Source organism: Electrona antarctica (assembly GCF_951216825.1).
Source record: "Electrona antarctica genome assembly, chromosome: 11".
NCBI lineage: Eukaryota > Metazoa > Chordata > Actinopteri > Myctophiformes > Myctophidae > Electrona > Electrona antarctica.
Window position 1 is genome coordinate 37,461,566 of NC_136792.1, and position 27,866 is coordinate 37,489,431.

General features: G+C 42.1%; 2 protein-coding genes across 4 annotated transcripts in view; both read left to right on the forward strand.

Annotated features, from left to right (window-relative positions):
- Positions 1-3,876, forward strand: part of cluha (clustered mitochondria (cluA/CLU1) homolog a) — a 40,157-nt gene extending 36,281 nt beyond the window's left edge. For all 3 annotated transcript variants that reach the window (XM_079514209.1, XM_079514210.1, XM_079514211.1), the window contains exon 27: positions 523-3,876. In XM_079514209.1, coding sequence (XP_079370335.1) covers positions 523-652 — 130 coding nt within the window. In that variant the 3' untranslated portion in view covers positions 653-3,876. The remainder of the gene's footprint in view (positions 1-522) is intronic.
- Positions 3,877-5,010: 1,134 nt separating this feature from the next.
- The window catches only part of LOC306932815 (lissencephaly-1 homolog A-like), a 65,286-nt gene continuing 42,430 nt past the window's right edge, over positions 5,011-27,866 (forward strand). Inside the window, exons 1-2 of the mRNA XM_079514749.1 lie at positions 5,011-5,174; positions 23,693-24,160. Of these exons, the coding sequence (XP_079370875.1) occupies positions 24,129-24,160 (32 nt within the window). The 5' untranslated portion in view covers positions 5,011-5,174; positions 23,693-24,128. The remainder of the gene's footprint in view (positions 5,175-23,692; positions 24,161-27,866) is intronic.

Sequence of the window (27,866 nt, forward strand, 5' to 3'; positions counted from 1 at the left end):
TGATACCCTGCAAATATGAAGGAATGTCCTGAAGTATTTTCATTGGTTCTACGATGCTATTATTATATTTGTTAATTTCCGAATCGTTTCAACCCATTTTTAGTCAATTCACTGAATTTAGCACGTATCAGTAGGCCGGAGATCTCTGAGCATCTGGATATGCAATATTGTACGACAATCGTTGAATATCTATTGATAATGTACCTGCAAGCTCTGAGCTTGTATATCTGCTATTGCAATCTTTTATTTTAACATTTTAGCTTTTAATGACATGCCCAAAATAGGTCAGGTTCAAGGCGGTTAAAAGCAATTAGTCATTGTTTAGCTAGTCAATAAAATGTGTTTCAGTTGTGGCTGAGAATAGTGCTAAAACGCATTTTTTCAGTTGTCTGCAAAATCCCTACAGGTGACCGTGTTGACGTGCCCACACACAATACACATTCACCAGTGTCGGGTGCTATTTGGGAATACATCAATAAACAACATCCTGATGTTGACTTTTTGCTGTATGTCTCCTCCCAGCCAAAAAGACCTTGAGAATCTGAAGGCAGAGGTTCAAAGACGACAGCAACTGCAGGAGTCGGGGAGAAGTGAAGAGCTCACTGAGGACAGCTCACTGGAAATGGATGACAAAATCCCCATCGACGATTAATGTCCCTCCGTGTGTACTGTGTAGCTACTTGTCTGTTTAAGGGGGGAAGCGGCGATGCAAACGGCCATCTCACTGAGCCTGTGGACCCCAGAACTGAGTTGTCTAAATCAACAATTAAATCAAGGCGGGGGAAAGGAAGGGGTCGCAGGGCGGTTCGAGAGAAATATCTGTAGAATAACTGTTGACAGAGGTAAAGAAGGAACACAGTTGTCCTACAATGTAGGAAAAGAAAGGACAGAGCGGGAAATTAAAATAATATAGAATCAAAGTAATTGCAATCTAAAACGAAAAAGATAACATAAATAAACACACAACCCAGGCCCAAGAAGTTTGTGACAGATCGAAATGATTGTCACTTCCTATCTGCTGCTTTAATGTACGTATGTTTGGCATGAGAAGGGTGAGAGAGTGAACACAGCTGTAAAAGGGAGACCAAGGATGGATGACCATGACATTGTATACCAGAGCCTTATCCACTCTCCCCCCCAACCCCCCATACACACACACACGCGCTGACACCCTGCCTTCATCTTTAAAGCACTCACAGCCCAGGACCACATTTTGCCCCTCCACTCCCTAAAGAGTCTCTAAGATACCAAGCCCTTAGTCTTTCACTGTGGCTAGCCTCCCTTCTCTAAATAAATGGTGCTTTGGGTTGTCCCACACACGCACCCTGTCTCAGAACTCAGGGGTAACTTCTACTGTGCACTAAGACCAAGAAAAGTCACAACATGATTCGATCTTTGCATGTGTGAGTGTGTGTGGGGGGCTTCAGAATTGAAATTACCTTCTCAATCACTGGTTTCCTTGAGCGTCTTCTTCTCATCCTGTTAAGGTTTCTTTCCCCTCTTCTTCTGAATTTATTTATAATTTAATGAATTGTGTGTATATGGTTTGATCCTGGGTGGGTGACTTGTGTGCACCTATGCTTCCTGTTTCTGCACAGACGAGGTGACGTCTGAGCTTTTTTCAACCGATTTGATCATTTGATTTTGTTACACGTTTTAAGTAAATAAAACAGATGATCTTTTTGTAAACATGCACAGGAGGGAGGGAGAAGAAGAAGAAGCCATTTTAAGGTCTGTCAGTTAGCAGTTAATTTAAGCCATGTCTGTTTTATAGAAAATGTATGAAAGTGGAAAAGGTGTATAAATCTATATAGTGTTGGATTCACACAGGTACATGATCAATACTGTTAATGGAAAACGCAGATTTAAAAACGTCCAGCTTAGGCTTTAGCAGTAGATTTATCTTCAAAAAAAGTGTATACTAATATATCATCTGTTGGGTGGAAACCTCATACATGTTCAAAGCTGTTTTTCAGGATTCTAATACAAAAAAGACAAAAGTAGTAGATCTACTTTTGATGCTTTCTGTGATGGTGTAGTATGATCAAGTAGGTAGTAGGATATTAATTTATGAAAAGAGAAAAAAAAGTTTTACTATGGAGTTTCTGCCCAACAAACTATATATACACAGTATAATATTAGCTGTGCTCAATCTTCTATTTTTCCACTTTGAAAGAATACATGCATGTATGTTTATATGTATGTGTGGCAGTTTGTCTTGGTATCGTCCAAAACAAAATCTGTTGGCCAGGAATGTGGGGTTGTACCGCTGCTGTATAGGTTTTAGGTGAGCCATGACTATCCAAATGTTTTATTTTTCTACACGTAGTAAAAAGAATACATACATAGGATGGCTTTTATTCAAATAACACTCATGGCAATATTGTAAATCTGCTTATGTATGAACTTCTCACCCTTTAGACGGTATGCTAGACTGGCTGTATTTGTTGACGTTTGTTGTCATTATTCCAAGAGTTTTCCATTGTTTGGTCGCTTCATCCTCTGGGTTGCAATTATAGCAGAAACCGAGCCAGGAGTGTCTTTTTCTTCAGCAGTATTTAGTGCACTTTCAAGTGCCGTTTGGACATGAACAGAACAGAACACGGTACCACCAAAATATGGCTAAAGAAGGGCTTCTTCAATGTAATGTACCAAAAAAAGAAATAGAAAAAAAGGACTGAAAGTTTTTGTGTGCGCCTATACATGCAGTGTTGCTCCCTCGCATTGTTTCTAAGTTGTTGCGTGTCTAAAATGTTATTGTGATTAAAGCATTAGAGATGGTGCTGCAAATTATATTTTTTAGAACTGCAGCTTTTTACTTGCGTGTAAAAGATGAACTGATGATGTACTGGATGCATTGCCTCCTTGTAAGCGATTCTTGTGAAAATTAAAAAATGGCAAGCTCCCATGACTGAGGGGAGTGAACAGTTAGTACAGTGAGTGTCTTGATGATTCAATTTGATGCATTTATAGCAGATAATGGTGTGTAATTTGTGCCTGTTTGCTTCAGACTGGACGTGATACCAGTGAAACCATTGCTGAGTTTAAGGGTGCTTGATTTTGGCTTGTTTGGTTTCCTTCCATAATTATTTTTCATAAAATGGTATTGGGTAGGTTATTTGTTTTGAGGTGCAGTATGACTACATTTTCTATCCAAATACAGGAGGACCTCTTCCTTGTATGCAACATTTCGGGTCCATTCTACCAGTAATGGCCATGGGGTGGCACACTAGAGTCGTTTTTTTTGTTTTAAACTTTAAAGCATTTGTCTCCTTAACTGGTGTGCTTCAATTGGGTTGAGAATGTGCCTATCCCCTAATTGATTTTTGGACAATGGTGAACATTATCCCTAAATTGCAAAGGAGTGCTGCTTCTTGAATATGTTGACATCCCAAAATAAATCCGTTTAGGTATTTTGACAGACAGTTCATGTTAGAATAAACTAAGCGTAATCAAACTTTTCCTTTTGCTTATATTCTGTCAGATTTTTCTTTTCTGTGTTTAATTGTATTGCCATAGTCTTCAGCTATAGCCTACAGTTTATCATTTGTTATAAATGTGATAGATATGCATACTTCAAGCTGATTTGTAGATTCAGTGTTTCAGTTTAACACATTTGAACAGATCTGTGGTTTACTTATGAAAGGGAAGGAAAGGTTACCAATTCAGTTTGCTGATAATTCAATGCCCGTTCCCTCTAATTGTATTGAGAATGCACTGAATGTTTTCAAGGACAAAAGTGAAAAGTGAAATATAATATGAACAGTACAAATATTGCTTGTTCATACAGTTGCTGGTGTTAAAATTGCCCTCCTGTCACAATTGCTTCATCCAACATATTGATATATGAATGATTATCATCCCTCTACAAGATTTTTTTTTAAATCAGATTTAAGAGACATTTTCCCAGACACAATTTCATAGGAACATTTGTAAAAACAAAACACATAAAAACTAAAACATTTGGCACCACACAACTGAAGTTACCGTATGCACTTTCTACTCCCTTCATCTTGCATTGTAAAGGTGATTGTATATGAGGGTATATTTCTGTTTTCTCAACTGCACTACACAGGCCTATAGTGTTTGAGTCTGCTTCCCCTGCTGTGGTACCTGTCTGTTGCTCTTTACAAATGACTATCTAATTATTTTTTTGTTTTGTATTAAAATGAACAAAGGAAAACTAACATTTCAGTTTGGACTTTTATGTTAACTGGCTGATCCTTTCAACCTGTGTTTCACTTTAAATGTATGAATAATTATGGAGCTGAAGTATATGCATTCTTGCTTTCATCGGAACACAGTGACTGAGCAGTGTCTGTCAGAATTCCTTTAAAGAACTTACTTATTTGAAAACTACATAACTCACTGCTCCCAATTGTTCTGAAACATTACTATATGTTTAAGGACCCCACATAGAAATGACTTGGGTCGTGTGGACTCCCACAGGAAAATATGTTGTGCCAGTAATCCAACGACTACTGTAGTTGAGTTTACAGGAGAGAAACTTCTAGCCGGTGGGGAGAAAAAGGTTAAATTAATCTGTTAGTAATTTTGCTGTGGACCCCCTAGACCCCCCCCCCCCCCCCCCAAGGACCCCCTGGCCGGACCCCACTACTATTTAAAGGCATTTGCTATATTGAACAGTTCTGAAGCCTATATATGTACATTAATGGTATCAATTATGACATTCATCTCTTAACTACATTTCATTTATTTTGTGCGCCACATGGAGATAATGTCACATAAACTTATAAAAAAATATAAGTGGCACACAAATGTATACAGTTATTTAATAGCAAATAATACATACATAAAACATATCAGTAAGTAAAATAGTAAATACATAATACAATACATCGTAATATTAAAACAATAACATTGAACAACTTGTATTATTCACATGGTGACTGATAATAACATTGTGATGACGCTGGAAGGGCGTGCGCGCGCCACGAAGAGCGCGAGCGAGCTCGTGGTGCGCGTTCCCGATCCTAAAGGCTGAATGCGGTAGGCGGAAAAAAAAGACCCACACAGTCAAGTCCGCCACACACACACAGCAAGCAGAGCAGAGCACAGATCTACACAAGATCATCCTTTTTAGGATCCCTTATTGTCGCGTCCTGTCCTGTCGGCCTCTCACAGCTCTCGGGTGATTCAGGACGAGCCGGAGGGTGAGTTTGAGTAGTTTTACGAGCCCTAAAGCGTTGTTTTATTGCATAAATGTAGGTTTATACAATGACGTGATGTGGCTGTAATGTTTCTCTCTACTGCTGCTGCGCCTCCTTTTTCCTCTCCCTGTCTGTCTCAAAATGGCGGCCGAAACTGGACAGGAGTTAGAACTCATCATAATAATAGAGAAATATATAGGCATGTACATGACAACGTAACATGTTTACGATGTTTATAACTGCTTGACAGGGTTTTATGCTAACTGTACAATAATATGATATGCGCGATAGGGCCTGGGAGTCATTTTAGACCGGCTTTTATACATGACCTATATTTAGTATTTATATATTTTAAGAGCTGGAGGTAAATTAATGTTGTGGGGTTTGGGGCTGGTTTTGGTTCTAGTTGGATCCCATTAGCATAGATGGATGTTAAGTTAGCTAAAGTAGTTAAACCTGAAAGCTAATCGGAAGCCTAGCCGAAAATAGCAGATCTACAAGTTCACGACGCGTCGTGGAAGTGACTCGCGGTGAGCTTGTTGATCTGGCAGGCATTTTCACATAGAATTTGGCATGATGAGAAATCATGAGACTTAGCGCGACCGTCTTGGACAGAACATGTCATAATCTTCGTATTTTTCTACTTTAAAAAGTTGAAGATGTGTCGTTTTTTATCGATAATCAAAATGTTATACCATCCCATCATCAGCAATGCAAAACAAAGTTAGCAGGTGGCTAACTGTTTTTCACGACAGAAATTAGAAGTGTGTGTGTGTGTGTGTGTGTGTGTGTGTGTGTGTGTGTGTGTGTGTGTGGATGTGTGCGTGTGTGTGTGTGTGTTGCAGTCCTACACATGCTACTGTAAACATGACTGCAGATGGATGTGTTGTATGATGTTGATGATGACACATGTCATCAACTCCAGCTTTGACGTGACATTTTGGTGTCAGTGTCAAGGAGCTGCCCCTCTCTCTCTCACTCCCTCTATCCTGTTTAGATGAAGCATTTTCAAGGCATCATCGTGACTTCAGTTCATGTGGTTGGTTGGCTTGTAGGATGATTTGAAAGGCAGGGTGGAGCACATTGAATACAGTCTCATCAAATACTAGTGTCCGTATTTGTTGCTGCTAGCTACGGTAGCTCAGGTCCACACTGGGCTATTTTTGTTCCAACCCTGGATATATTGAGCATTTTACTGCATATATGCGTGCCGTACAGTAGTCTATACTTCTAAGATGTTTGATGACCAGCGTCTGATTGTGGATATTATTTATGACAAAAACAACCAAAGCAGAATCCTTGGATCTTTTTATGTATTTTATGAACTTGGAGGCTACCCCTGAAAGGGTTATGCTGTACAGTGTGTACACTAACAGTAGCTGATTCAGACAGATACAGTCATGTGATTTAATTTTGTCGTTGAAGAGAAATACATGAAATTGTTCTTTGGAAATATTGAAGGCTTGTGGGAAAACGACTTCTCGCTCTCTCTTCAGGTAAGATGGTCATTGTAGGGTTGAATAGTAAAGGCCTGCTCGTATTTTCTGTCTGCAGTCTGCCGATCTCAATGTTTGTAATATATGTTATTTGAATAATACCATAGTACCGGTAGTATTAGTTAAAGCCCAACTCTTTGAAAAATGTCTGAGCTCTGAACCAATTGGCATGAGAGTAACTGAACTGAACAAAGACAAAGTGGAAATGTTTAAGACTGTGAAGATGTTCAGAAAATGTAACAAAACCAGCATCAAAGACTGAAGAGAATGTTTTGAATTCTCCAAATGTCCTAACAGGGTGCATACAGGTGCCTGCATAATTTGTGTTGCTCTGACCTGGATTCTGGCGGCTGTTCAGAAAATAAGTGTTCTTCATGTTCATGACATGTTTACAGTTTGCCCAACCCATTGATTATCAACAGATGGTTGAACATTCCTAGTCACTCCCAAGATTTAGGGTACCAGATTTCAATATTTTAAATAAGCAATGTTGATGGTCAAATTGTGTTAATGTGCTCCTGCAGCTCAGTTCCTGCAGTATATTCAGTCAGTGATGGTAACACACTAGAAGAGGATGGTTTGTCATTGTGATAAAAGTGCTTTGATCGGTGTCACTGTTGTAGCACATGATCTATCAGTAAGACACCTAAGGGCGAGAAGCGACCTCGCCCTGAAGGGCGAGAGAAGCGAGGCGCTTTGGCATGGTGGGTCAGATCAACATGGAATTAATTCTGTACTGGCCATATAGCATATACAGTAAGTAGCATGTTTTCAGTGTACAGGGTTTTATGAGGTCAGAACAGGTCAGCTCCATATATGGACATGATTGGGTGGTAGTGGGGACATTCTCGAGTGTACAGGGTTTGATAAGGGCTGGGCCTTAAACCCATTTAGGCCTGACGTCGAAATTAAAAAAATGTCTTCTAAATTATGACAATTTTCTGAAAAACCTCATGTTTCTATATCAGTGGATCTCAATATTTCATGTCAAGGACCCCAACAATTATCTGTATAAATGTGGCCGCCGACCCCCATCTGAAAATATGTTCCCAAGGCTGGCAACTGGCAAGTAGACTAAATGTGACAGCAAGTCGCATTTACTATGACATCAGGGATCTCCATCCCTGATGTCATGTGACGTCACGACCTGGACGCCATATATGGGTGCTTTCCCATGTATGGGGATTTTGAGTGAGTGCACTGATGGACAAAAACGTACGATTTCATAGTAAATAACACTGTTATGGCCTAATTTGGGATATGGTATTATGGATTTTTGTTGTTCTAGTGCAGGAATCAGTGGAGAATGCTGTTATAACGGGGAAGTGGCCTTGTGCCATTGTAAAGTGTATTCCATACTACTTGGACTGTGAAATGGTTAGGTTATGGTACATACCGTATGTATGTATGAGGAGCAGTAGCCTCATTCACTGCCAAGTGCCAACTGTTTTCTGCTGGTGGGTGGGTCCCTAAAATGCAAGCTGTATTTAAATGTTTAATCCCCCTAAGGCCTAGACGCACCAACGGCATCCAACACCTTTCAGCATGCTCTTTTGTTTCTCTGTACAGTTCAGAAACCTTTTGGTGATCCTGGTGAGTTTGAAAATAACAGTTTGCTATACAAACGGAATCATTTATCTTTTTGACAGATGGGTGTACCGGTAAGCGTGGCAGCTAAGGTAATATTAATTGTGGGCATATTTAATGTTGCATGCCAGCATGGGCAACCCCTGTATGAAAATGATATTGCCTTCAGCTGCTGTTTATCCCATGAATAATATCCATGATATGCTTGCCTTAACCCATTTTGACCTGAGATCAGATTCTAAAAATGTCTTCTACATCCTGACAGTTTTCTGAAAAAGCTATGTTTCTATGTCAGTCGTGCGCGCTATGAGCTTGCTATTTTGCTAAAGCATAACATAATGCTAACACTAAAAGGGGTTCCCGCCCAGAATGGGTTAATCTCCTTTCTGTCAATCTCTGCTGCCATGTCGAACTGATGAAATTATTACCTACATGTGTATCTGTAGTGTACAGTACAATGAGAGTGAGAGGTCACATTGCCATGGCACTAACACTATGTCAGGCATAGAGAGGAGCAGATGTCCATGTGATGTTATTCCTCCACTTCTGAGTGGACAGTGCAGCTGCAGCAGAGGCTGACCTTTGAATGCCCTGGCTAGCTTGCTGGCTAGTAGTGACCTGATGCCCGCAGCTGCCTGACCTCAGCCACAGTGTGTGTATTTAGATGCTCTTTGTTGTCTCCACCAGGCCGAAGGCATGGGGAGAGTATGTTTTGCACTCCGTCCGTGTGTCCGTCTGTCCATCCGTTCGTCTGTCTTAATAGCAGCTAATCTCAGGCACCATTGGCCTGGTCGATGCCAAATGGTGCACACACACTCCTTGGATGCCAACAACGAACCTCTGCCCCAATTTTTACAGCCTGTTCTAGCGCCACCATGAGGTCGGTTTTTGCAAAACATATTACTCGTACACATTTTATCCATACATCACGCTGGCAAATTGGTATACACTATCTCTATAGTCATGTTCAACACAGACCTGTCAGCTTCCCCATATTCCATCCCCATTGGCTAATATTGCCTTCCAAAGTTTGCAGGGTTGGTCCGTTTTGAACAAAATGCCTCAAATCTTGAACACGGCGTGCAATTTCCGTGCAATTATGCACACACATTCGTTTCCTAAGACCTTCGTCAGTGCTATATAGCACTGACGAAGGTCTTAGGACCGAAACGTTTGCTTTTTAATTGCACTTTGAGCACAGAGCACTTTATAAGCATGATAAAAGGAAAAATGTTTCCCTAAGTCTCAGTTCTCAGTTATTTTTTACTTAATTTTGTTATACAGTGAGTGAGTCGTGTTCGGTCAAGTTTTCCTCTGTTTTTGAGACCACCGCTCCTGTAGTTAAGTTTGAAAAAAGGACGAAGAAAGGCGCAACAGTTTTCTCAGTGCTTCGGTGCTATAACAGGCCAATTCATGTTCTTACCTTTTCCTACCTATATCCTTCGGGACAATAAATATTATTACCTATAACTGCACCAATCAATGTACAACTTTTTAGACGCACTAGTAGAGACCAAGGGAAAAAGCTTTGCCCTGTATTTTTCCACAACTGCTTTATAGTGCCACCAGGAGGCCGACTTATGTAAAACACATTTATTTTATATTACTCCTTCAGTTTTTCACTTCGGTATTCGGTACACATGATCTCTATAGTGACGTCATGTCACCAAGACGCTTGAACACGGGTCGGTTTGATTTCTCATATTCCATCCTGATTGGCTAAGATTAAGATTGGCTTCAGGAATGGCCCGTTTTGTACAAAATGCCACAAATCATGACCGCAGCCTTTCGATTGCGGTAAAATTGCACGCTTATTCCCACTAGGCTGAGGAAGAAATGCCACTTGACATTTTTCAAAAAGAAACTCCTATCCTGGTGGAGACCTGTGCCCGAGGGGAACTTTTTCTAGTTTTTTATGGGACACCATTTACTGTCCCATAGACTGTAACCATTATATGTCTACTGGAAGGTAAAATTCGGTTGTCTTGCTGACTACTGGTGTAGCTAGGTTATGGCTCAAAACCTGCATTTCCTTGATTTTCAGCGGACCTACCCATTGCTTACACAATACACGGCGTCAATAGGCCTTATGCAGCCGACACTTCCGCGTTCAGCTTGGGCCGCCGGAACGCTTCCGGTCGGGAGAAACTCATTCACTGTGAACGTACGGTCGTGATTTTGTAGGAATAAAGTTCAGTACTTTATACAACACTATTTCATTTGATAATGTGATGCCATAGTTTTTCATAGTTTGTATTATTTGTGTTGCGACGTTGACATGATGACATGAGTTAGAAACGTCTTAAATCTCCTGTTAAAAACGAGAGCTCTTCATGTATTTCTCCTTTGTTGCCATGTCCGCTTGTTATAAGCGAATTGGGGCTTGGCTTCTTTTCATAGACCTGATTGCTTATTTCTCTCACACAATTTGGCGACACCTACCTCTTGTCTCCAGCTGTTACACAGCAGTGTAAACAACCGGTGTTGCCAGATTGTGTGAGAGAAATAAGCAACCAGGTCTATGAAAAGAAGCCAAGCCCCAAGTCGCTTATAACAAGCGGACATGGCAACAACGGAGAAATACACGAAGAGCTCTCGTTTTTAACAGGAGATTTAAGACGTTTCTAACTCATGTCATCATGTCAACGTCGCAACACAAATAATACAAACTATGAAAAACTATGGCATCACATTATCAAATGAAATAGTGTTGTATAAAGTACTGAACTTTATTCCTACAAAATCACGACCGTACGTTCACAGTGAATGAGTTTCTCCTGACCGGAAGCGTTCCGGCGGCCCAAGCTGAACGCGGAAGTAAGGCCTATTGCACGTATGATTGAAATAGGCTAATATCCAGCCATAATGGTGTTGTTGGCTTCCGTCTGTGGTTTGGCATGGCATATACCATTTGATATGTTGTTGATCCCTTGAGCCGCCTCCTGAGGCTCCTTCAAGCCTTTCCTCCCAGAGTACTCCCTGGGTAGATCTGGGCTCTGATCTCCTAATCATCCCTCTTCTTTCAAAGGACTCCTGACAGTGGCCATGATGGGGCGGCTGTGATTTTATTGGCCACATGCACTTGCACTTATCGGTTCAGAAACATGATTGGACTCTGGGCCATCTGTCAAGTAGGCTCCTACTTTCAGTATATGTGCCTCAAAATGGAAGCCTTGCTGACTGCTGTGTTGTGTGTATGTATATGTATATGTATATGTATATGTATATGTGTATGTGTATGTATATATGGGATGCACCGAAAGGAACATTCTTGGCCAATACCGAATATAGGAAACAGTTGGCCAGAAACCGAATATCCGAATATGATTAATATTGTATATATTTTTTCTACCGTTGCTGTCATGGCCCTATCTTAAAGCTACCTGATTTATGGCAAAATAAATGGTTATGGCAAAACTTAACTTAAATAATAATCACTATTATGGGTCCATAAAACATTTATTCAGCTCTTTTGAATGCATTAAAGGAGCATTCAGTGATTTGGGTGATTTGGAAAAAAAAACCGGTCCACCCGGTAACAAGATGTGCACATGCACACGCTCTACAGTGGGGGAAGTACAACAGACCAACAGCACGTGCACCAATGCCCGCCCCACTCGATCATGATTGGAGGAAGGTCCCTCTCATCCTGATTGGATGAAGGCTTTGCCACCCAAAGCCCAAACCGAAACTAGGGCTTTTTGACCCCAGGGGCTCACTGGGGACAGGGAGGATCTCCTTATATGGTTAGCACACTTTATAGTAGGGAGGATTATCCAAAAAATAAGAAAGAATAAGTGATATTTGAATTAAGTGAAATCACTGAATATACCTTTAATTGCATACACTATTCAGTGATATATTTTCTGCCTATTCGGGCCGAAACTGAATAGGCCGAAAATGCATTTCTAGCCTTTTGCCTGGCTACACATTGTCTTCTTTAATGTAGCTGCAGGTACACTTTAAGATATTGACATATTCTCATTTTGAATGTAGCCTAAACAATTTATAGGAAATTGTCTTCTGTTTTTAACCTTGACCTGCGTCTTGACCATGTGGAAGAAACAACGGAAGACATCTGAATCAAGTAAATTAATCAATTCATGGAGGCACAATAATGACAATATTGAATTGTCAAATAAAGAAAGGGAAGAGCAAATGCACAGTATTGAGACATGTAGACCATTGTTTTGTCTACATTATCCCTTCAGGCTTATTGGCCAGCACTACCAAGCTGTATTACCTGATTGAATAACTGCCAACCTGAATGGCTGGACAATGCAGATGGAGCTAGATCGTGAAACCCATTTCATCATTTGTGGAATTGATTGCATTAGGTGCATTCAAACCTCTGCCAGAGCACCCCATTGTTGCTCTGGAGAAACTTGCTGGAAAACATTTACAGAATAGCTAGCCATTAATCTGTATAGGAAGGTTCCCTTTACATATGGCATGATTCTATTCGCTCATACGTTTTTATTTTTGACCATATTATATAGCTATTTGTAGTAAGGTAAGTCCATCACATATCTTCCAATGAAGATATGTGCATCTGTGTTTGTGTCTGTATGCACAGTTGTTGGTATATTTTTGTCCCAGATAACATGGCTGGCCTATCACTGCTTGGATCGTGCTCTCAGTCTGGAGTGGACTAACATCGCTGTCTGTAGTGACTAGTGAGTGAGCCTATACAGAGGCCTATTTACCGGGTTAGAAATTCAGTCTGACTACCCTTTTTGTTTCAAATACTATTTAACCTTTTTGAACAGAGGACTTGGCATATCCATTGTATTTAGCTGGATATTGCTACCATACCACACAATGGGCCTCATCACTTCCGGGTCGGCCGGATGAGGGCTGCTCTTCTTTGTTTGTTTGCAATGGAATCGGTTAATTGTTCTTTGGTACCATCAAAATATGTGGTTGGACAAACATGCAGGAAGGTATACACTGATGTCTTAGCTTCTACTTAGAATTGCTACGCGGCCCACGGGTGGTGCCAAACAACGTAATTTACAACATAATGTGTCAGTAAGACTTCTGTTTATAATCATGGTAAGGTCAAGAGTGCATGGTGCTCCCTATAGGCAAGCTGAAAGGCATTTGGATGCTTGCTGCTTGGACACTGCGGGTAGAAAGCTCAATAATACAAACAACAAATGGAATAGAGGGTATGTGCATGCATAAAGTGAATAGCAAATTGAGTGGCAAAGTGAGTTTAACGTTGTTTAACATAATTTAATACAATCGGATAGGACTTTTCTGTTTGCAATGTATGGCTGTCAAGGCCAGAAAGTAGTTTTTTTTGCCACTCAATAGGCGTTCCCACATAACTTCCGGGTATGGTGATGATTTCATGCGCATAGCCGCATACCCTCTATACAAATACATATGGTAGTTAGTTATACCATAGAGTTTTATATATATATATATATATATATAAACTAGAGTGCGGACAGCCCCGCCCTCACTATTAATTTCAATGGAAGTTGCTTCATGAAGGAGCGCTCTGTGTTAAACCCCAGCTGTGCGCTCTTTTGATTGTGCTACAGTACATGCTCAAGCAAAACCGCCCGCCTGCAGTCCCAGCTTTGGCCAGTAGGGGTTGGGCAGCTTCAACATTTCCCAGTCACTCTGGGGGCTTGAGTTTATATTAGTTATACACATTCCCGTTCAAATCAGTAGTAAGAAATAATGCAACCCCACATGTGGTTAACACATTGCACCTATAGTTTGTGTGATGCTGGTGTCGACTCGTGATAGGCAGGTGTCTTCAAAAGTAGTGGTGCTGGTGCTGCTGCTGACACATAACGGCTAAGTACTAGTATAGGCTGGAATTGTTGCACATGCAGCAAGTTTGTCTCAGTCTACAAACATAATTTTAGGTCAAGCCATTTCTTCTTGACTTCATCAATGCTGCGTCTCTCTGCTGTCGGTGATAACGGCATTATTGTGACATGCTTTCTTTTAATCAGTTCCAGTCACTTCAGTACTTTACTACTTGCACAGTGCACTTGTAAAATTACATTTCTTTTCAGCCTTGCCTGATTACAATAGAACTTTCTATTTCCGAGGTTGAAAGGATTCTCACCGTGACCTGTATTTGCACACGTGACGTGCCTGCATGGCACACCTTTCATGATGTTGATTGTTGTTGTCTGCTGAAGTAAGACAGGGATTATGAATCAAATGTATCCAGTCAGGTGACGACATGTGAAGTCAACAGCAGAAAATAAACACTCCTATCTTCCAGGTCACTTGAATTTCCCTTGCTGGAGTCAGTGGCATTTGGTCCACAGCCCAAAACGCCAAGTACAATTTACAATTTACAATTTAGGCATTTAGCAGACGCTCTTAATCCAGAGCGACTTACATTAGGCAAGAACAAAAGTATGGGAATACATCACATATATAAAATGCATTTATCAAGAAACATGCGTAAGCTAAGAACGTAACTAGAACATATCTATATAATGACACTATACATATTAAATATACATATATACTATACTATGCTATACATATGTACTATGATGTGCTATGACTACATACAATGCAATTATTGTGCTGTCTACATGACATGCTATAAGTCTGTTTCAAATGCTATCTAAGTCTAAAAAGTGCTATCTAAGGGGGTAGGATAAGTGCTATGGGCCATGATGGAGTCTGAAAAGGTGGGTCTTCAGACTACGGCGGAAGATTGGGAGTGATGCTGCAGTTCTGATTGCAACGGGGAGTGCATTCCACAGTTTTGGGGCCAGAAGGGAGAAGAGTTTGGGACGTGTGGAGCGTTGTCCCGGCGTTTTTAGTGAGGGTACTTCCAGCTTTCCTGCGTTGGCTGATCTGAGTGCGCGGGAGGGTTTGTAGGGTTCAATCATGCTTGCAAGATATGGGGGAGCCATACCTTTGGTTGCTTTGAATGCCAGCATCAGAGTTTTGTATTCTGTGCGGGCAGCGACTGGGAGCCAGTGCAGGGAGCGGAGCAGGGGGGAGACATGTGAGAATTTTGGCTGGTTGAAGACCAGACGAGCTGCGGCGTTTTGGATCAGTTGGAGAGGCTTAAGTGCACATGCCGGTAGGCCAGTAAGGAGCGAATTACAATAGTCAAGTTTTGACAAGACTGTTGTCTGGATTAGGAGCTGGGCTGATTCCTGGGTGAGGAACGGTCTAATTCGTCGTATGTTATAGAGTGTGAACCTACAGGATCGAGTGACAGCTGTGATGTGAGTTTTAAACGAGAGCTGACTGTCCAGGACAACACCAAGGTTCCTGGCTGTTGGGACAGACGTTACCAGGGCGTTGTCTACGGAAATAGTTAGCTCCCGCATAGGGCAGGACTTAGCTGGGAAGAAGAGAAGCTCAGTCTTGTCTGGGTTCAGCTTGAGGTGGTTGGAGGACATCCACTGTGAGATGTCAGCCAGGCATGCAGTGATGCGCTCTTCCACCTGAGTGGCAGAGGGGGGGAAGGATAGAAACAGTTGTGTGTCATCGGCATAGCAGTGATAGGATATATTGTGAGCAGAGATGATAGTGCCAAGGGATTTGGTGTACAGTGAGAAAAGGAGCGGACCAAGTACAGATCCCTGTGGGACCCCAGTTTGGAGGGTTCGGGGGGATGATAGCAGACCTTTCCAGGAAACCTGGTAGGTCCGGTCGGTGAGATAGGAAGAGAACCACTTTAGTGCTGTCCCGCCGATGCCTAGATCCGCTAGGGTGTCTAGGAGCAGCTGGTGGTTCACTGTGTCAAATGCCGCCGATAGGTCTAGGAGAATCAGGACAGCAGAGTGGGAAGCAGCCTGGGCAGCATGTAGTGCTTCTGTGACTGCCAGCAGGGCAGTTTCTGTGGAGTGTGCCTTCTTGAATCCTGATTGGTTGGGATCCAGCAGGTTGTTCTGTGAGAGATGGAGAGAGAGCTGGTTGGAGACAACACGTTCAATGCTTTTTGACAGAAATGAAAGGAGTGATACCGGTCTGTAGTTCTTGACATCTGAGGGGTCAAGGGTTGGTTTTTTGAGGAGTGGAGTTACTCTGGCTGACTTGAGGGCAGATGGGAAGCAGCCTGAGGTTACTGAGGTGTTGATGATGGAGGTGATGATACATGTATTTTTACATACAAGTAGTATGTAAAAATAAAATGAGGTCCAAGTGACTGCTCCTGTCAAGTGAAAAAAGCCTTTATTATAACGGAATGGCAAAGATCATTAAAATACAGACCAACGCGTTTCGGCTATACAAGCCTTCGTCAGGGTGTCATCCTCTATTCAACTCCAAGTACTATGGCCTGGGCCATGGCTCAATGGTCCAGGCACCTTGGCTGGTAATCCAGTCTGGCAGTGTGCCGCTGGTTCGACTCCCGATCCAGACGGCCTTTACTGCATGTCTTCCCCCCATCTCTCTCCCCATTTCCTGTCAGCCTACTGTCTGTCCCTCCATAAAAAGATTAAAATAAAGGCGAAAGCCACAAAAAAAACATTAAAAAAAAGAAGAAAAACTCCAAGTACTATGTTTTGGAATCAGAGGTGACGTTCAAGTTATTGAATGTTTTGTGTGCAACAGCAAAATGTTAGACCAAATGCCTCTATCGTTATTGTGATGATTGCTTAGTAGCACTGTTGTTGCCTCACAGCCGCACAGCCATGCACACGCACATGCAAGGTACTCCTGCCAGTGCCCTTGACCAAGGTACTGGCAATACAACTCCAGTTGGTCCCTGAGCACTGCAGGGTAGCTGCTCACTGCTCCGTAGGATGTGTAGCATGGGTTACAACACTGCAGGGTAGCTGCTCACTGCTCCGTAGGATGTGTAGCATGGGTTACACTGCAGGGTAGCTGCTCACTGCTCCGTAGGATGTGTAGCATGGTGGTCCCTGAGCACTGCAGGGTAGCTGCTCACTGCTCCGTAGGATGTGTAGCATGGGTTACAACACTGCAGGGTAGCTGCTCACTGCTCCGTAGGATGTGTAGCATAGGTTACATGCAAAGGACACATTTCCCCAAGTGGAAAATAAAGGCAAATCTAATCTGTAATATACAGTTTCTGTAAAACAATAATACATCTGAGCTACTATTTTTGAAATGTTTGCACAATTTGTGTTTTTGAAAACTTGAAAAGGCAACACTCGCAGCCATCATGCCATATCATGATGATATGATATCTAAAATCCCAGGGCCTAGGGTCTCTATACTGAAGGCCTGTCTGTTGGTGAGATACCACAAACCTCTGATAGCTTACATTTTCACGAGTCTCTTATGCAGCGCCGGTTATTTTTGCCATCTTGACAAATTCTAAGCTTAATTCATGTTGATGTTGAATGTCGATCAGGTCTTTCATATTCCATATTTCAGTTTTCCCACAGATTTCAGGGCTTTTCTGACATTAAACCACTCTTGTGAAACGTTTGCTGACACATGCCATTCCCCAGATGTTTTCTAATATGGGGCTTTCCTGTTTTAGTTACATGGTTTCGGTCCAGTGTTTTTGCCCCAAATACCATGTGAGTCGATCCATATTTGAAATATTTAGGCCTAGTCCTACTTCTGTGTTATCCTTGGCTACATAAACAAGCGCGCGCGCGCACACACACACACACACACACACACACCCCTAACAGTGTTGCCAACTCTTGTGAGAGAAATAAGCCAACCCACATCCAAAAACAAGCCCAAAACAAGCCAACTCTTAGCGAGAGAAATAAGCCAAATATTCCCTCGAAAAACAAGCCAAAACAAGCCCAATAATATCGCCATATAATACTAATAAATAAATATTTGATGCATTTATCATTATAAATACTATCTATATCTATAATTATGAATGTTTTGGTCATTTATTATACTATTCCACACATAGTAGAGACACCAGACCGATTCTGTCACTTCCTCAAACCTATGGGTATTTATAGCATATACATCAAAGAAATGTTGGCTTGTTTGATATTCAAAACAAGCCACCACATTTTTTTTAAACAAGCCCAAAAAACCGCAACCCGCCACCTGGGGGGAAAAACGCAACTCTGGAAAAAAACAAGCTTTGGCGGGAAACATGGCAACCCTGACTCCTAACTTCTATGAACAAGGCTCATTAGAATTCCTGGCATGGCCTTCCACTCTCCCACTGTTAAACTGTCAAAGAGAAGCAGAGAGACGTTTCTGTAGTTGTCCAGTGAAAATGGTTGTCTTCATGACTAACGACACTGTAACAGCATTGAAGAACGTCCATGCCAACACTCGGAGCATTCATTGCTATTTCTCAAATGGGCTTCCTCCATTGTGTTGATTCTCGCTGGCAATACAAAAGACATGAGAATCGATGAAAGGAAGACGCATCCCCCTTTATTAACCATCAGTTGGTAGATTTATAGGAATGCAGCGAAGACTACGGCATCCAGTCCAGCCCAGTGTCCCTCCTGAACATCTAGACAAGACTTAATTTTGTTATTTATTAAATGTTTTACTGCTGAGCCAATTACCCTGATTGTATGATGGTGCAAACTGTGTGCCTATACTGCTGAAGTGCACAAATAAGATGTGCTGACATAGGCAGGGGGTGTCTTAACACACACAGGGGGTCCTTCCAGTTACCAACAGCAGGGAGGGAAATATCAACTTCATAGCAGATTACACCGTTGCACCCTCCCACAGCCAGTCCTTTCGGTCAGGTAGAGAAATATTGTTGATGGAGATCAAATGCTGTGTACAGAGAATGTGAGCAAAAGCCCCTTCACAGCATTAACATACTGCATTATACCACCACTCTTGGTTGATAATAGAATAGTTTGACTATGCTTAATGATTGTGTGTGTGTGTGTGTGTGTGTGTGTGTGTGTGTGTGTGTGTGTGTGTGTGTGTGTGTGTGTGTGTGTGTGTGTGTGTGTGTGTGTGTGTGTGTGTGTGTGTGTGTGTGTGTGTGTGTGTGTGTGTGTGTGTGTGTGTGTGTGTGTGTGTGTGTTGTAATAAATGATGATAGTAAATTATTATTCCCCCTTATTCTGCACTGCATTGCTTCATGCAGTAAATAACTAAATATACTGTATCTATGCTTAGCAGACAGCAGTGCCCCAAACGCAAAGGTCAGCCAGTGAAGGAAGAGTGGAGAGACTGCTAAAAGTAATTACAATGTGTGCGCCATAATAAGAATATATGTATGGATTTGTTGAGCTGTCTGGATTCAGTGGATTGGAATTCAGACTGTAATACTCTCTCCACTGTAGCAGCACATGACTATCACCGTACAGAGAGCGTGATGCCCAGACATCGTTTCTAGAGGGTTTTTTTTAGAGACAGGGAACAGGGAAATTGTCCACTGAGCTAAAGAGAAATGGCTATTTCACGTAATTATTATGGGCAATATAGTAGTGAATTCAATTACGTAACGACACTGAGTGATATAAAAGCAAAGAATATCACATATTTTCTCTGTATGATCTCCTACAATTTCTCATGGCTTTTTGTCGCCACCAGAATACATTCTCTTACTCCCAGGAGAGGTGCACACCTTACGTCACGCTTCCTTTTCATTCATAGCTTGTGAGTAGTTGAGTACAGTAGTATGTACATGCTTGATGCATCTGGCCTCCGGTAGGGGTTCAGGCACACCTTTCACCCTGTTAAAAGAGTCAACCTGTTGTTCACTTGCTACAAGAGTCAACCTGTTGTTATCATGGTCAGCAATTTATAAATTAAGAATTGAATTCCTTGTCTGAATCTGACTAACTATTGTACGTTTTCGTGCAAGCTTCTTGTCGTGGTGCGGATCAGGTTCAGTCCATGGCCTTTTGGATGAGTTACCCCAGAGACCTCTGGCCAATCTCACGTGCGTGCATGTTTTTGAGATGTGCCCTCATGTAGCGCTTAGCTTTTACACTTTTACAGGATACAACTTTGTCTCGAGGTTCCACAAACTTTCTGTTTACTGACCCAAAAAAAATATTTCCAATCCAAACAGGGCTTTGTAGATCACTCAAAGAGCTAATCTCTCTCATAGAGCATACGCTCTCTCTCCATGGTAGAGTTGGCTTCAGAATCAGAACTATTTGCAATGCTGTTGCTATTGAATCATTGGCTCTTTTTTACCTCAATGAATAGTTCTGCCCTGCATTTGATTTGACTTTCACTTTGCTGTGAAATTCCCATGCCCCTCACCCTCACGTAACAGCATTATGTATGCAGCCCGATTTGCCATCACCGTCATATATGGGGGGAAAAAACACATAGGAAATGATTTATTATTAATATAAAATTGATAATTGAATCATTAACGGAACAATTACCGGTATGTGCATTGTGCCCCTTTTCCTTGGCTCCTTGTGACAACTTGACTTTTCTATTTGTGGACCTGTTAAGTGTTGATATCAGGGTCCAGAGGTCCGTTGGTGCCCAGGGCAGCCAAGGCTCTGATAACCTGTTCTGTTCTGCTGCAACATCAAAGTGTCAAGTCCACCTCTGATAAGCAAAGCATAGCTGTTTGTTTTGCTGTTATGGATACAGTAGACCACATTATGTCATACAGCCAGGGTAGGCATGGCTTAGCTCTCAGATTTGGATATGTCTAGCATACAGTACTAAGAAGGAAAGGATTACTTTTTCAGTGAATCAAATAACTGGCAAGCATGTTTTTTTCTTATCTAAAATTCAGTACAACGGAATTGGTGGCGTGTGGGGAAAAAGCCCAATCTACAAGCTCTGACACATTTGTGAGCTCACATTTGCGAGCTTGTAGATCGTAGGCATTTTTTTAAAAATGTATTCAAAATATTTATTGGGGGGCCTTTTCTGCTTTATTTGATAGTATACAGTAGACTGACAGGAAATGGGGGCGAGAGAGATGGGGAGTGACACACAGCAAAGGTTGTCTGGATCAGGACGCGAACTCGCAGCCTATAGGTGCCATCCGGGCCATCAATTTCATTGTTTTAATAATCCATTAATTCAATTGGATTTAACTTAGTAGTTATAGTTTCGTGTTCTTGTCTTATACAGACAGTAACCGTTCTGAATAATGACACTAAATGTGCTTTAGTTTCCCCTGTGTGCTATCTATCATATGCTGAGGAGCAAAAGGAATGCATTGAATGGTCCTTGCCGTTTCTAGGGTGTTTCCCAGTCTTCAGCCTGTTGTCTAGACAGATTTATCTGCCACTACACTTCCCTAGTACACAGTCACTTTCATATTGAATTAAGACCAATACTAATTGTCTTTGCGACAGGTTGCTGAAAATCTTATATATTTTGGTGAATTAAATTAAAATAATACATTTATGGCTCAACACATTTACTGTTATTCCAGTCGTTGACAGAATAGATTGTAGTGCCATCATCAGCATGGCTACTGAACTGTGTTTGTAAACAATAGAGGTGAGGAAACTTGACCAGAAAAGCAGCCGTTACTTCCATGGCTGTACTGCTGTGTCTGTGTCCTGTTTTCTCCTTTCCGTTGGTGAGGTGGGAAGTGAAGCTGCTGGCTGCAAGAATCTGGGTCAACCTCTTCCCTCTGCATGTGTTTGGAGAATTCCTTGTACAGTAGGCGTCGGCCAGAGCTGTGACAAGACTAGTGACAGCACAGGCTTTAACTGTCAGAGTAGGAATTAGGTAGCTGTGTGTGTGACTGGAAAGCAAAAGGGGGCCGTATGGGTTGAGATAAAACATCTGATCGTACGGATCATAGGAACTGTATGCTGTTGGCTAGAGTAGACTGTATACATCCTGGTGTTTGTCCACATAATCATTGTGTGGAATAAACGTCTTCTTAACCATTTCACCAGGGTCTGGGCCACCCCTTATTGTCTCCACCAGGCCGAAGGCATGGGGAGAGAGTATGTTTTGCACTCCGTCCGTCCGTGTGTGTGTGTGTGTGTGTGTGTGTGTGTGTGTCCGTCCTTCCTTCTGTGAACAGCTAATCTCCGGCACCGTTAACCTGGTCGATGCCAAATTTTGCACACACACTCCCTGGATGCCAACGATGAACCTCTGCCCCAAAATTTCCAGAACGGCCTGTTATAGCGCCACCAGGAGGCCGCTTTGTGCAAAACAAGTTTTTGCACAGTACACCTACAGATTTTGTCCAAACATCACGCAAATTGGTACACAGTCTCTCTAGAGCCATTCAACGAAACGGGTCTTTCAGATTTCTCAGACTCGATCCTGATTGGCTAAGATTGGCTTCCAAAGTCCGCAGGAGTGCTCAGTTTCAAACAAAGTGCTGCAAATCATGAACACATCGTGTGATTTCCGTGAAATTGTGCACGCACATTCCCACTAGGCCGAGGAAGAAATGCCACATGAACATTTTCAACTCAGCCTCATGGTGGCGCTATAACTGGCCGAAAAGTGTTTTTACCTCTAACTGCACGGATCTGTGGATAACTTTGTATGCGCCCTAGAGGCCAAGGAAAAACCTTTGCCTGGAATTTTTCACATCTGCTCTTTATAGCGCCACCAGGAGGCCGACATATGTAAAACACATTTTCTAATATTACTCCTTCAGATTTTATTCAAATTTCACGCAAATCGGTACACATGCTCTTCATAGTCATGTGATCAAGACGGGTTTGTTTGATTTCTCATAATCCACCCTCATTGGCTACGATTGGCTTCTAAACTTTTCATGAGTAGCCCGCTTTGTACCCGTTTTGTACAAATCGCCACAACTACTCAACGCAGCGTCCGATTGTGGTGAAACTGTGCATGCATATTCCCACTAGGCTTTGGAAGAAATGCCACTTGACAGTTTTCAAATCAGCCTCATTGTGGCGCTACAACAGGCCAAGCCGCGTCTCACACACACACACACACACACACACACACGTTTATATTGCTTCTAAACATTTTGCCAAACATCACACACACACTCCTATCCTCCTGGTGGAGACCTGTGCCCAGAAGTGCACTTTTTCTAGTTTATGACCTATGATGTGATCAGGGAGGGCTATTGAGGTGATTAGTTGACTTCAGTTGATTGAAAAAAACAACCATTTCTCCCCAGATTGTCAGAATTTACATTACTTTTGTTTTTTTACTTTAATTGTTACTATTCTTAAAATGATTGACTCATTCTTCGTTAGGTTTTATTATAAGTATACGAGTATTGACTTATCCTCTGTTTGTATTATTCAAATTAGCAGGCCAATTATAAGACATAAAAGCAATAGTGTATTTTACTGTCTTGCACTGTCAATAAGTGATCACAACCGCCCGGAAAAACGTCTAAGTGATCATCATGTGCCCCAAAATTCCCAGGGTTAGAAAGTGTTAACGGTTAATAAGAGGATACATCTGTCCAGATGCCTGCGTTCTCATGTGAACCGATGAAAGATGACGACGCTCTCCCTTGGCCTATGAGCATGTTCACCTACATCCATCCATCCAGCCGTTCATATTTTATGCCGTCATCATGCATACTTAACGCTGTCACTGACCTCCTATTTCCTTTGTCCTCTCCAGATGCAGTGCAGACCTGGCTGGTGACCGGTTCTGCAGGCTGTCCACTCGTCTTGTCCCTGTAGCCAGCGAGCCAGTCGGGGGACAGAGTCCTGTGGTGTCCCCCCCTCCCTCCCTTCCTTCCAAGTCTGAAGCTTTAACTGGACCTAACACACTAACTTAACCACTGGACTGGAGTGCAGAACTTTAGGACATCTGGTCCAGTGTTGGATTTCGATCAGGAGTCGGGACCGCTCGTCATCATCTCCTGACAGAGGATCAGGAGTCAGGACCGCTCGTCATCATCTCCTGACAGAGGATCAGGAGTCAGGACCGCTCGTCATCATCTCCTGACAGAGGAGGGAGCAGAGCGAAGCAGCTGCCCAGCACGGCACGCTTCCCTTCCACCTTTTTTTGGATCACCTGACCTCCCTGGCCCCGCCCACACTGCGCCGTCACCATGGTGCTGTCACAACGGCAACGAGATGAACTGTAAGTCGTCGCAAACTGTATTTGGAGAAAAAAACATTACATTTCATAATTAAGCTAAAACTAGCCATACTTCAAAACAAATGCAGACACCAACACCTAAAGTGTCAGTTATACTTAGTTGTGTGCGTTGTGAGCTTGCATACTGTATATGTGATATTTACGGCATGCAACACCATAAATCAGGCTTTAGTTGCATCATGCACCGAAAATAGATCTATATAGCTCACAATGCGTCATTGTGCAACACGTAGTTTGGCTATTTTCGGTTCATTTTCACAAGTACAAGTACTTTCTGCTAGATGCTGTGTTCCTGATATCTTTGCACACCCAGTACATCAGCATCAGTTATTCTGACTCTTGACCTGTAATCAAATGAGAAGGAAAGACGAGGCAAGCCGCTGGCAACCGCATTGCACCAGAGACATTGTATTTGGTACCAATAATGACCGAATCAGTGAGCCTGCTGAATGTCATTTATAAGCCTGTTGGTAGCCTACATGAGCTTAACAATAGGTTTTGTGCTTAGCTGTACTCCCCATGGTTTCCAGAACGTGGTATAGACCTGTGTCCTGTTCAGGTTGAGTTTCCAGGCTTTACAGAACGTGGTATAGACCTGTGTCCTTTTCAGGTTGAGTTTCCAGGCTTTACAGAACGTGGTATAGACCTGTGTCCTGTTCTGGTTGAGTTCCCAGGCTTTCCAGAACGTGGTATAGACCTGTGTCCTGTTCTGGTTGAGTTTCCAGGCTTTCCAGAACGTGGTATAGACCTGTGTCCTGTTCAGGTTGAGTTTCCAGGCCTTCCAGAACGTGGTATAGACCTGTGTCCTGTTCTGGTTGAGTTCCCAGGCTTTACAGAACGTGGTATAGACCTGTGTCCTGTTCTGGTTTAGTTTCCAGGCTTTCCAGAACGTGGTATAGACCTGTGTCCTGTTCTGGTTGAGTTTCCAGGCTTTCCAGAACGTGGTATAGACCTGTGTCCTGTTCAGGTTGAGTTTCCAGGCCTTCCAGAACGTGGTATAGACCTGTGTCCTGTTCTGGTTGAGTTTCTATGTACTGCCGTTCGAGGCTTCGAGCTAATCAGGTGTAGCCCAAGACAAAAATAAATAAAAAGAAAGACATGCCATCTCCGGTTTATTTCCTGCGTTTGTGTGATGTAGGTAGCCGTCTTTTTAGGATACCGGAATTCATTCCAATGGGAGCGTGAGCGTGAACGTGAACACAGCTTCAGACCCATTCTTTAGCCCTATGGCCACTGAACTAAATTTGGATCAGATCGTCACAAGCCACACAATATTCCAAGATTTTCATACTGAAATGGCTTTTATCAGAGAGACAAATCAGTAGAAAATCAACCTTTCTCTGTCTGGGACGGTGCCCACAGAAGACCATTTGTAGGAATATCTTTTCTACAGCTATGCACGGAGTCGATTCATACACCTGTGCTCCAGCAGCTAAATGGGGAGTACTTGAATGCTACAATAGAGCTCTTGACTCCTCCTTGCAAACCAACCACCCATGCTTTGTGCTAAACTACTTGATTCAGAGACATACAAAACAACATATTTAAGTTATTTAACTGTATCTCGCCTTTTTAGAGCAGGAGAAAAGAATCAATGAATCAATAAGCACATACGTTTTCCTAAGATCCCATGAGGCTCACAGCCCAAATGTATTGATCCTCCCCCTGTCTGTCCCCAAAAAGGTTATAGTCATTACTCATTGATTACACATTAGAAAAACACCCGCTGTCACTTTGAAGATTGGTAAATAAAAATGGTAAATGGTGCATTTATATAGCTCCTTTAATCCAAGGCGCTTTACATAGATTGTGCATTACATTCACCCATTCATACACCGATTGCGGCGGAAGCTATGCAAGGTACCAACCAGCACATCGGGAGCAATTTGGGGTTCAGTGTCTTGCCCAAGGACACTTCGACATGTAGACATGAGGAGCCGGGATTCGAACCGCCGACCCATGGATCATTGGACGACCTGCTCTACCTCCTGAGCCACAGTCGCCCTGCATCTGCAAGAAAGATGCTTTGCTTTGGTTACCCCCAGAAAAAGTGAATGTTCCAAAATATTATCTATGCCAATTCTCAGGCCACGGCTTTGTAATATAATTACAATATATATTTTTCCTGTCGGGCAGAAACTGGCATCTCCATATATAACATACTTGGTCATACTACAGTGTCATACAAAAGTATTAAAAGTGGCAGATCCACATTCCACAAGCTTGAAACGCGTCACAAAGCAACATATTTTGAGATCTGCTACTTTAGCTATTTTTTCAATTTGAATCCTGAAAAGTAACAGTTTTGGACATATGTGGTTTCCACCCGAGATGATAGATGACATATAGGTATATATTATAATTCTGTCCCAGATTTCTGAACTCTGTTGACATAGGCAACCAAGTTTGGCACACAGACAAAGCGATATCTGCTCATGCAGTGATGTGTGTTGGATCAAGGGGAAAACGTGATAGAGATGCTGATAACAGGGCACAGGGCGAGGTGCCGCTTCAGCCCTCCTGAGTCGGAGAGCTCTGTAATTAACCCCTGAGGTGGAGCAGAAGATGGTTAAAGACAGAAGGGAAGGAGATTGGAGGAAAGAAACGCGCCAAAGGTTGCTCGTTTAATTAGCACTCTGTAATGAAGTGCTTTGGTGCGACAACTGAAATTACATGGCTGGTTTACGTTCATAATATCGGAGAGCATGTATTTGTTTAAGAAATCTTTAAGTAATTAATCTCATCGATGTAGATCAAGCTCTTATTTGCTTTGGAAATGACCAAATGAGCTGAGTTGTCTTTAGGAATGGTGTTGACTCACCGCGACTCAAAAACGTATGAGTCGAATACATCGTTTTTATTATTATTATTAGTAGTATTTTATTTCTATTTTTGTAATGGCTTGTTATAAAACGTTATAAACTTTGCTGTTTCAAATGTTTTCCAAATGAGGGAGGTACGTGTGTCTGTGTGTGACACTCCTGTGCTGCTACTGCTAAGTGCTAACTGTGCCGGTCGACACATCATGCATGGTTGTCATGTTGTGGTTTGAGAATAGAATTGAAGCGTATTGTATATCTATTCTACGTCCGAGCATAGACATGGTAACGGCCCGGCCCCGCCTGCCTCTGATTGGCCTACCAACACTGCCCGTGTTCACCAGACTTTCCTCTGAGGTGGATAGCTATACTGCATGCTGGATAGTCTGCTGCGAGGTTACTCCGTGGTGGGAAATAAATAAATACATAATACAAGTATACAATATAATACAAGAGAATGCAGGGCTTAAAGTTCTCAGTCCTGGGGACGGATTTCAGTCCTGAGGATTTCAAAGAGGTCATTTAATGAGATCAGTGCAGATTTGCAAAAAATCATTTTCAGTCTTGGGTTTTTTTTAGCTTTATGCCCTGAGAATGACAGCTTGGCACGCGCAACAGTAACTTTTATGTTTTGTAGAAGAGGCAAACTAATATATTGTTTATGCCGTTTATTTTACATGTGTACAGTGTAAACTTGAACTTGTACTGTAAAAAGGTCTCTTTTCCCTTGATCTTTATCTTTTTTAGTATAATAGTATTAGTTTACTATAATTAGATTAATACACAATATTAAATCAACACTATCACTTTAATTTAGAACACACCCAAATCAAATCATACAAATACGTGTTCAATCAATCAATCATTCA